The 11848-nt window shown below is 32.6% G+C and overlaps 1 protein-coding gene across 3 annotated transcripts; it reads right to left on the bottom strand.

Moving 5' to 3' along the window:
• Positions 1-7094: 7094 nt before the first annotated feature.
• LOC118043825 (E3 ubiquitin-protein ligase RHF2A) lies at positions 7095-11642 on the bottom strand. 3 transcript variants are annotated; one of them, XM_073410211.1, is made up of 9 exons: positions 11494-11642; positions 10477-10617; positions 10293-10339; positions 9284-9346; positions 9089-9197; positions 8597-8979; positions 8360-8467; positions 7888-8251; positions 7095-7396 (listed from the first exon to the last, which is right to left on the bottom strand). In XM_073410211.1, the coding sequence occupies exons 1-8, from the start codon at positions 11506-11508 to the stop codon at positions 7939-7941; spliced, it is 1179 nt and encodes a 392-aa protein (XP_073266312.1). In that variant the 5' UTR covers positions 11509-11642; the 3' UTR covers positions 7095-7396; positions 7888-7938. The 3 variants fall into 3 exon arrangements, with proteins under 3 accessions (XP_073266312.1, XP_073266313.1, XP_073266314.1); XM_073410212.1 differs by lacking the exon at positions 11494-11642 and adding an exon at positions 11319-11487; XM_073410213.1 differs by lacking the exon at positions 11494-11642 and adding an exon at positions 11401-11421.
• Between the last annotated feature and the right edge of the window lie 206 nt (positions 11643-11848).

The raw sequence follows: 11848 nt of genomic DNA, 5'->3' as shown, positions 1-11848 counted from the left end.
TACTTCTTGTAATCTGCTTATTATCCTTGGCTAGGTTGGCTAAAATAAGTATAGTTTAATGTTGGAGGTCATGCACCTGTAAAAGGTCTCCCATAGTAAGTCAAAGAACTTTTAGATATTTAAGTAAATATTTTTTAAAAAGAGAGAAAATGGAGTGCAATAATATTTTAAAAAGAGATTCTTTAAAAATATATATGCAGTAAAGAATAAAGATTGTAAACCTCTTACCTAAATAGTTTAAAGATGTTTATAGCTCCTAAACATTGTTTTTTTACTAGAGTAGAAGGGTTGGAAATTTATTTCACCATTATAAATTAATTTGTATTGTGAGTTGTATTCCACTAAGTCTACCTAGGACAACATAACCACACACCTATGTTCCACTAAATTTATCTAGCTAAGAGATAGAAATGTCCTAGGCCATGAGAGACTTTTGTACACCTAACAGTGTAGGGGGAGACAAGCACAGGGAGATGGGCATCAAGCACAGAGCCTAAGCTTAGTAAAAAATCTCAAGGGTTAGGTGTTGGGCTTAGGATATAAATCCAAGCCCAAACAATAAACCGAGATTGGGTGTGGCATAACATCAGGCTCAAGAAAGGTCAGGTTTTGTGAAGCGTTGGGATTATGAAGCTCTAGGTTTAGTGGGGTGTTAAGCCCACGGAGCTTCCTGCTTAGCAGGGTGTCAAACCCATAGAGGGTTGGGCTCGGTAAAGAGCCAAACTGAGAAGGGTCGAGCATGCCAGGAAGCCATGCCCATGAGGGTTGGGTGTGCATCACCTGGGGCCAAGTACTGAGGGTCGGGCGAGGGGATCCCAACATGGGCTCCTATTTATATGGCGTCAAGTCATAAACCCGATTCCATATAAATAAATGATATGGATCCAGATCAAAGTGTTTAGAGCTATATAAATAAATAAAGGCACCATATATATATATATATATGAAAGGCACTACACTAAATGGCCTAGCACAGGATGCTTTGTGTCTAGGCTAAAATTTTGATTTTAGAATGCTGATAAATCTTGATTTATCAGTAGCCCCCAAGTCTTTGTGATATAAAACACGTGAAAACTTAATTACCTTATATTTTAGATGGGATGATGATTCTTTTTCTTATATGAGTAAAGGAGTATATATTCCGAGGCATGTCGCGGGGAATTTATACAAAGAGGTGTGAATTATGATTTGAGAGAATTCTTGGTTTCACCAACAAGAGACATAAAGGAATCCATAGAGAAAACCATACTTAAAATGTTTTCTAGGTAACAAAGAGAACTATATTGGAGGAACTTATACTTAGAAAAATTCTAAAAGGTTGAGGGGAGTCCAAAGAGAAACTCATACTTCGAAAATTTCTTAAAAGGTTATGGGTAATTCATATTAAAAAAGCTTATACTTAGAAAAATTTCTAATAAAAAAAAGGGGGAAGAAACCAATGGAGACACCCGTAAAAAGAAAAATTTCTAAAAGGTGGAGAGAAACAAACCCATAATGATGCCCATACTTAAAAAAAAAAACTTCTAAGAGATGAAGGGTATCAACCTATGATGATGTCCATACTTAAGATAGATTTCTAAGATGTTGTGGGTTTCATGCCTATATAAGAAAATAAAATAAAATTAAGAGGCTAAAGGGAATCTATAAAGAGGAAATCATATATTTGGAAATATTTTCTAAGAGGCAAAAAGGAACCTATATCCTATAAAAGAGGAGCCCGTACTAAGAAAAATCCTAAGAGGTCGAGGGTTCCATGCCTATACTTAGCAAATCTTTTAAGAGGTTGAGGGGAACCCGTGGAGGATGAGTTTATACTTAGAAAATTCCTAAAAGGTTAGGGGTAACCCCTGAAGGAGTGACGCCTATATTTAGAAAAACTTCTAAGAGATTAAAGGAACTCCTGAAGAAGGAGCTTGTAATTAGAAAAAATTCAAAGCGAATGAGAGATTTCATGGAGGGTGGGTCTATACTTATAAAACTTTTAGGAGGTTAAGGGTAACCTTTAGAGGGTCATTCCCTGCAATGATATAAGGCTCGCAAGCCTCGTGCTGATCCGAGATTATACTAGATAAAGGAAGGCTCGTAGCCTTTTAATCGATGGTGTGGAGGCTTAGAAACCTATATCTAAGAGATATCACACTATAGTAGGAGGCTCGTGGCTTTCTTAGCAAGGGTGTGGCTTAAAAGCACCCCCACAGAAAAGTGATTGTATTTAAGTGTATGAGGTATGTGATCTTCTAATTGATGGTATGAAGTGTAAAAGTTCTTCATTGAAGAGTGGTAAGTAGAGTGTAAGATGCTTGAGCCCTCAACTAAATTTATGTTTTTTATTATTATTTAATGTGTTGATGTTAAAAATAAATTTTAAAAAATATTATTTTAATATATTTTAAAATAAAAAAAACATTTAAAAAAGGGCATGTTAGGGTTGTATATGATGTGTCAAATTGGGTTAAAACTCGAACTCGGTCAAAATTAGTCAAACTCGGTTAAAATCGGTAAAATCAAACGATTTTACAAGTTTGATCGATTTTGAATTTTAACCTGCAAAAGTTAAAAAATTTATTACATTCTTGTCCAAGTCCCCTAACACTCCACTACATAGTCCCCACTCCCAAGTCTCCCATTTTCTTGTTGCCCAAATCTCAAATTTTCAATCTTAGCAGACTAGCACCAGCATTAGAGGATCTTCAGTATGGAGCCTTATACTGTATTTTAGGCTGGAAAGGTATGATCGGAGGATCGAAACCATGGGAAGACAAAGGTAGATGGTGATGAATCAAATGAGTAAAATAAGATATATGAATACTTATATAGAGAGAAATACTGTGTTTTAGACTAACCATTTGTTAACTACAAAGAGAGACGTCTAAGACTTAGAGAGAACTTGTAATACATGTCTTGCTTGGTGGGATATTTGGACATTATTTCTAGGACTTGTTACTAACATAAAAAAGGTGGAAGGTGAGGTGGCATGAGATTAAAGTGATGTCATTTTGTACGTTTTCGTTCTCGTTGTCACGGGTTCACTGTATTGATCCCTGTTAATTTTTTTTTGAAGTTAGTGATATATCTTACAATGTTGTATCATCTCATTAGTTGCCTACAGTATGTTTAAAGATCTGTCCTCTAGAAAATATTCTGAAACTCTATCAATAAAACATAGTTATTCAATCTTATTTTTTTTTTCTTTTCTTATTTTTAAGTTATTTAAACCATATATGAATTTTTATTTGAATTATATATTTCAAGGTATTTGGATATTTGTATTGTTTATTTCACTTTTATTTTAATTGTGTTATATTATTATTTACTACTTGACTGAAATTGTCAATATATAATTAGTTAAAATATTTTTCTTGTGAATTTACAATTTGAATTTACGATCCAAGTTTATATTATATATTTCGTGTCGTGTCAAAAAAATATTTTTAACAAGCTTGCATGTTACTATCTTAAACACCCCATAAAAGACTTCCATGGAACTGTTCTAATCAAGCAAATGGTTACTTGAAGATTAGGGTAAAGCGACACTGTCACTCACCAATTAGAACAAAACAATAAAATAGTTGTGATTTTATAATTTTATAATTTTATAATTTGAGTTTACTATCCGAATTTATATTATATATTTTGTGTCGTGTAAAAAAAGTATTTTTGACAAGTTTTCATGTTACTATCTTAAACATCCCTTAAAAGACTTCCGTGAAACCGTTCTAATCAAGCAAATGGTTACTTGAAGATCAGGCCACACGACACTATCACTCACCAATCAGGGCAAAACAACAAAATGGAATTAACCAATGGCATGATTCGTGCGTTTTAACTTTGAGGATGTGCTGCATAATGAAAGTCCAATTTAATCAGATGAGAATATTATTGGAAAGCTGGAAAATAATGCTACTATATCATACATACATACATACATACATACATACATATATATTATACATACATACATACATACATACATACATACATACATACATACATACATATATCAATCAAGCCCTTATGACAATGATATATATATATATATATATCAATCATTGTCATAAGGGCTTGATTGATTACAACCATAATTAAATGTTGTAGGGCCCATGATGTCATGGGATCTGTTTTCGAGACTGGTACGGCCGTCCACATTTTAATAGGGAGGATGCTTTTTGGAAGAGTTGTAGGTATAAGGCTACAAATTAATTAATTAACACCCATTTTTGGCACATTTTATTTTATGAGAAATTAGATTAAAATTGACCAAAACTTAGGTCTCACCGACGCTTTTCCTTGCACATTTTATATGCTGAAGTTTACAATGTGGCGCAAACAACTTTTTTTTTTTTTTAATATATTTTATATATATCAAAGTACCTTATTACCCCTAACTCCAATTTATAGTTACAGAAAAGCCACACTCCTAATCACCCCTCTTTCAACTACATATACTTAGCATCTTTATATATATATATATATATATATATATATATATATATATATATATATATATATATATATAAGAAGATGATTGAGAATGTTAGAGTAATAAGTTTCTAAAATATTTTTTGTTTAGAAATATATTAAAATAATATATATTTTTTATTTTTATATTAGTATATTAAAACAAACTAAAAACATAAAAAAATAATTTTAAATAAAAAATATTTTAAAATTTTAAAAAACATGATTTTGAAGCATTTCCAATTAGCTTAAAAAAAAGTTATTTTTGTTGTAAAAGTTACATTAAAAACATTTTTTTTTATAACTGAAAATTCAATATGAATCTCAACCTCAACTATCTTCGATGAACACACCATTAGAGTCTGGTTTTTAATCACTATTTTTGTTAAGATCGCAGTTATGGAGGCAATTGTGACATATATACACTCCTTGGTTTTTATATATATATATATATATATATTATCTTTGACTCCTTCAAAGAAAAGAATTTATACCTTTTGATAAACTCTACTGAAATTTAAAAAAAAAACTCGTTTTCTAAAAGATAAAATAGTTTTTTAATAGTTTTTCTAAAATATACCTTTTGTATATTTAAAATTTTCCTCTGATAAATTTTTAAAAAAAATCTTATGAAAAAAGATTTGTAAAACCTATAATTATAATGTAATCATGATAAAATTTAGTGGAGCCTCGAATAAATTCTTATTCACGTATATACCTTATATTTGGTTTTATTCAAAATTTATTTACACATAGTATTTTATTGATTTTTTTATTTTCTTAAAAATAATTTTAACATTTTCATAAAACTGCAACACATGATATCAGGAATACTAGTACCTATAAAGTACACAAGTCAATTACCACTACAGTTAGTATATTGAGATTGATATCTACATTAATTAATTAATTAATTAATTAATACCTATAGTCTAAACTACGTGGAAAAGTACAACTCTACCTTGTTTTTCCAATTTTTCACGCATAGTATTTCACTTCTTACTTATTACTTATAATCTGAATCGTGAGGTAAATATTGTACAGTTATACTATTTACTCCCTCATTTTTATTATAGAAATATATATTTTTTGGTTTATAAATTAAAGGAAAAATATATGAGATGAATATTGTGCAGTAATTCTGTTCATCCTTTCATATTTTATCAAAAATGACATTGTTTCAATTTTTTTAGATTTGCTATAAATTTTAGGGAAGAAAAAATATTAAACCTAATTGAGTTCATAGTTTTGGTTCACCTTAAATAAACTAAAGTACATAAGAGTGAATAATAAGTGAACACACTACTCACACTCTCATGTTTTATTATAGGATAACACTGGTCATTGTTGTTTTTTTTTATTTAAGATTTTTATATAAATTTAAGAAAAAAATATGTGAAGTAAATATTATGCAGCCGTACTGTTTACCTTCTAATGTTTTATTGTGAACAACATTGTTTATATTTTTTTTTTAGGTTTGCTATAAATTTAAGAAGAAAAAATATTAAACCTGGTCGAGCTTATGATCCAGGTTCACCGCAAAAGTTTTACTATGGACGACACTATTCACTTTTTTTTTGCTTAAGAAAAAATATTTTTTTTCTATTTTTAAAAAATTAATCTTAATCTTAATTTTATTATATTTAAATTAATATCTTTTTTATGTTATTTAGAAAATCTATTTGAAATGATGATTATTTTTTAATTATACATTTAATTTTTAATGAGGTTTATCTAATTAATCTATATATTTTTTAATATTTTGTATAAATAAATTTTATTTTAAAAATAAAAATAAATTATTTTCAAATAATATTTTTAACATATGCACCTTACATATTATTTTTATCTTTTATTTTTTTTTAAAAATCCAATTGCTAGTAGGCCTGTAAAAGTGACTGTAAACCCAGTAGCAACTCAAGGCAGGCCCTTTTAACTGTGGCTACGAGCCACGCCTAGGAATGAGGCCTAAGTAGGGCTCCATAAAAGGGTCACAGCCTGACCTCCACAGGGCAGAATCTGAGTGTGGGCTTTCGGCCATGAACAAGAATTACATTTAATTTCTTGATTTTCATTTCTTTTTTGCCAACTGAACGAATTGGAGGGCTGCTTTTTGTGCAACTCAAGGAACGTTACTGGTTCCTCCGGTGACCAGAGCATCTTAAGAAATATATATAAATAAGTTTCAAAGGTAGCCAGCTTCAGAAGGCTCTTAAAACCCGTTCAGTATTACTGCGATGATGATAATTTTTTAAAATATTAGCATCTACACAACAAAATAATCTAAAAATATATATAAAAAATTAATTTGAAATAAAGAGAAAAACAAAAAAATATTCAAATAAAAAAAAAAACTGCTTTTAATCCATGAAGAATTTAAGCTCAAATTCCCTTACAGCTAAATTTGCACCAGAACCCATCACCAGCGTCCTTCTCAGTTAATCTCAAAACGTTGCCAATACAAACTCCCATGGAACAAGTCTCAACAGCAACTAAAACTGACGTCGAAACAAAATCGTGACCTTGTCTTTGCCACCTTGAGGCGAAAGAGCACATGTTTGTGCACAGTGCCATGTAACACGTCGTCACAAAATATATGGTAACCAGTAATTTTCCTTTAAAAGGCTTCAACTCCCTTTTGAGTGCTAAAATCTTAATACGGGACTCGATAATATTACATTAATTAATTTTCAACTTGTACCAAAATCCAACCATCCAGACATACACGTGGATGTTCTGGCTTTAGCTTTGAAACAAATCTGGGTCATAAAAATAATTTTACTTACATATACCCAATGTATATCTGTCAACATGAATTCCTTAAGACTTCATCTTTCTTACCTTTTTATTCATTTTCAGGTGAATGTTCATCCTCTGGCCTGTAATACACAACATCTTCTCCTCGGCATGTCATATTTGGAGTAAAAGAGTTTACAACCTGAAAACCCGAACCGAACTCGTGTTAAATATTGAATATCCTCGGGCAGTTTATAAGGTTAAGAAACTTAGAAAAGTTGGATGGCATTGCCCTTAGGAATATTCCAATCAACAAGACAAGAGTAGAATGACATTTTCTCCATACACATGTACCAAAGAATGGGAAACATAGCGGTGCATAACACTCACAGCAAAGTAGATGAATAATGTAAAGATGAATGAAAAATCATGCAATTGGATATATCAACATATCTAAATGAATAGTGTAGGGATGAATGAGATCAACTAAGCAAACTTATATTGAACATTCAAAGCATCAAAGGGCCATTAATTTTAGTTGTTGACATGCACTACAACTTAACAAAACTCTTGGAAGCTCCTCCTAAACTAAAGTATTGAAAAAAGGGAAAAAAAAATACAGATATGGTGAAATCTAATGGTTCGTTGGTAAACTAGTTATTTTAAAAAGAAATTTACACCAACACGACTCACCTTCAAAGATGAGATGCTGAGGACAGATGCAATTGCTGAAGAAATCTTAACTTAAGTAGATGCTGAACTTGCAGCAAAAGAAACTGGCGTACTTCCTTCATTTACAGGGCTCTCTATGTGAGTCTCAGCATTATTCTGGTTGCTCCTCTCAGCAGCTGGACGATCGGTCCAATGAGTTGATACAGAAACTTGGTTGGCTTCACTGTTATCTCTGGTTTCAAGGCGCTCCATCATACCAGATACAGTTGCAATTCCTGCATTTACATCTCTTCGAACTTCAGAGCCAAGATCAGACACTGAACTGTTACGAGAAAACAGCCTCTCCTTCCACCCTCTTGTACTTCTTGAAATTGACTCTTTATACCTTTCAGGACAACAAATGTCGACAGTAAATTAGTAAGTAATAAATAATAATGTTCTAAATCTGAAACAAAGGATTACTAAAAAATAATGTTCACTTTATATATTTTACCTCATTGAAACTGCATTAAGCCTAGATTTCAGGGAGAGTGAAAATGACTGGAATTCTGATGGCCCTGCTCTATCTTGATTTGGCAGTGCAGACTGACTAGAAGTGCTCCTGCCAAAACCAAAAAAGAAAATCAGAGGACAAAATAATAATTCATGCATGTTTAAATTGCAAATAAAAAAACTTGTGCATACAAAAAACATTAATCACAAATAGATGATGAAAGAAAATCATCGATACCGGTTATTAAAGGAAAGTCCTTGGCGCATCACTGTGGTTCCAGATGCAGAGGAACTTTGATCAGTTAAAATAGGAGGCAATTGTAAGGCTTGTTGCGATGGTTCATCCTCAACAGAAGTGAGTGGTGTGGATGGACTAGCTACAACACCTGCTGCTGGTTCATTTTCCCTGCCTAGCTGAGACAGAGAGGATGAAACATGGCCAGAAGGCTGTGCACCAGGATGAGTAGAAAATACCAAGAAGTGTGGACGACCATGGGGAGATGACCTGTTTCTCTGCCCTCCCCCCCTGCCAAAGTGGCCGGTCCTTCCCATAGCAGCAGCAGCAGCCAGGTGCTGGATTATACGCTCCTCAAGTTCAGAATCGCTTACACCAACTGGTAGCTGTATCACAATGCAAAAATAATGTCAAATTGATCTCCAGAAAATTAACTTGTTATATCTTAACCAAACATTAACAAACACAGGACTTCAGCAATGATAGAAAACAGACATGCTGCAATTCGAAATTCCCAAGCGCAGGGTGATGAAAAATAGTAGCATTTCTTGATGGAGCAGCTCTGATTTTCCTCTCCCGTTCTACAGCCTCAAACAATTCTTGACTGCCGCAGTATGAACATGACTCAGAAATGTAATTGAACAAAGAATCACAGAGAAAATATCACAAGCATTAACAAGCAAAACCAACCTGGTGGGATCTTTAAGACTGATGGATTGCAAACACATTGGACACTCAGAGCTTCTCTGACACCTACAATTCACAATTAGTTAAAGTTTTACGATTTGTTCTTTTTTTAACTCAGCTATCACCCCACAATGATTTGCATCAGTTAAACATTGATAACTAGTCCCATTGTGCAGATGAAACTAGGTACCATTCTCACAGTTTTTATTTCTTAATGAACTAATTAGCTATCAATTGCAAACTATATATGAAAATTGATTTGTTGGGGGAGGGGGAGGGGAGGGGGGATGTCTAGCTGAGGTGAAACAGTCACCACGAACTTGGACAGTCAGGCAGTGATGAAACACCATCTATTTTGGAATCAAGATTTACTTGAGTTGAGTTGTAGGAAAGCAGGTACCACTGACTTGTCAACAGAGTTAGCAATGCTAGAAATACAGATCAAATGCTGACCAAAAACAAATCAATTCTTTATATTCTCTGTATGGATGTGAACAAGATTGCATAAGAAAATACAACTCCAACAAAGTCTTCACCAAAAAAAAAAAAAAATTAGAAAAAATAAAAGAGAACTGCACATGTAAAACCAGTAGATGACAGTGGCAAACAACAGCAGCAATACAGCGCAACCAGAGAATAGTATAAATTCTTTCACCATTTCTTATATAGCACAAGGAGCCAAGACAATACCATGTGGTCAAATCAAAGTTAAATGTATTTAGAGATTCATGTCAGGCAATAATAATTAGTAGATCTTTGTAGTTTCCAAATCACTAATAACCCCTCTCCAAATCTCTAAGTACATTTCACAGATTCCAATATATGTCCTTAGAACTATCTCCAAGAAACCTACCACTGAGCCAGCTATAAGCATCAATTCAAATGTCAAATACAAGTTGAAACTTAAAAGAAAGGAAAACCACACAAAGCGAGCAAATATGTTTTGAAAAAGTCAGAAGAATCAGAGAGGAAAAAGGGAAGAAAGAATTGATTGAAACACATAGCACTATACCATTCAAGAATGCACTGAAGATGGAACTCATGCTTGCAATTAGTGACCTGCAAAGCAAGAGATAAAACAGAATTAGGCCACAAAATATGCATTCAATATATAAATAGAAAAAGCTTTATAGAAATTCCATGTGTAAATGTAGGTCAAAGAGGAGGCAAATGGAACAAATGTGAGAAATTATTACCGTTGAGGGATCACTTTCACAAAAATCTTCGAGGCAAATGCTACATGCATCATCACATGATTCCTGGATCCCCCCTTCCACAAATGCCGCAGCTGATGTCATATGAACTTCAGGTTTCTTTGCTTCATCCACCTCCAGAACCTTTAAAACACCGAAACCCAGAAAATTCAAAACCGTTACAGCCTACTAAATCATTCAAAACACAATTGAGACAAGTCAAATATACTGTTTATAGGATTTTTAAAATGCCGCTTCTATGCCAAGAGCACAGGCAATGACATTGCCAAACAATTGAGAATCGTTAACTCCTTACATCAATAAGAAAACTACAACACATATTACATGTTGAAGAGATTAGAAAACCAACAAAGCCTGTTGAATTCATAAATTCTCACCACAATCCAGATAGCCAAATTCCCCACTAGCTGGGCTTATCTACCAGAATCAGCACCACATAGAATAGAGCTAAATCAATAGTTAAACGTATTCCAAACCCAAACAAGGCTCAACAAGAATTCAGCGAAAAAAGAATTAAGCATCCATGCTGTATTTTTTATAACCATTTGATATTCATGTTATTTTCATTTACATGATAACTACAAGCAGCTCATACGCATATTTCATTTCAAAACCAGAAAAAACAAAATCATATCATTAGCTAGAATCACGGACATACAAATGAAACCCAGAAGAGAACTTGATCAATACAATCAAAAGATTCAAACTTTATACACCAATCAAATCAATTCAAGAATTCCAACAGAAAATGAAAAAAAAATCCAATTAAGCTTCAAAAGGAGAAAAAAGAAAGAAAATAAAGCTTGAATTTTTTCTTTCTTTACCTCCATAGAGAAATTTGAAATGGTCCAAATAAAGGGTCAAGAAGGAAATCAACAACGTTGATGAAAAGATAAAGATTATTACAGTATTATGGATCCATGAAAGAAACCCTAGAATTCAGGGAAGGACTATGACGATGAGAAAGAGGAATGAGAAAGAGAAGACATGGCAGGTCACCTTTAATGTTTCCATTTAGTAATTGCTTTAATGTTTTCCAATTATATAATTTATTTTATTAAGAATAATTATGCGTTGGAAAACTAAGCCGCAACCAGATGACAGTCTTTGTTTTTGTGGAGCCATCGTCTTTATATTTTTTCTAAAAAATACTCTCAAAAAATCAAGAGAGTTCTCTTCTTTCACACTCTCTTGTATAATCTCATCTCCTCTCATCTTATAAAAGTATTCTTTGCCAAGAAAGACCCCACTTTTTTTATTATTTTTTTTGGATACATCCTTGTATTTCTATGCAAGTGGGAGGCCAAGAAATGGAATATTTGTTGCAGTTCTTACCTCTTCTAATCATTGTCAT

This window comes from Populus alba, chromosome 6 (assembly GCF_005239225.2).
Source record: "Populus alba chromosome 6, ASM523922v2, whole genome shotgun sequence".
Taxonomy (NCBI): domain Eukaryota; kingdom Viridiplantae; phylum Streptophyta; class Magnoliopsida; order Malpighiales; family Salicaceae; genus Populus; species Populus alba.
The sequence above is the reverse complement of the archived record's forward strand: the minus strand, read 5'-3'. Positions and strand labels throughout refer to the sequence as shown.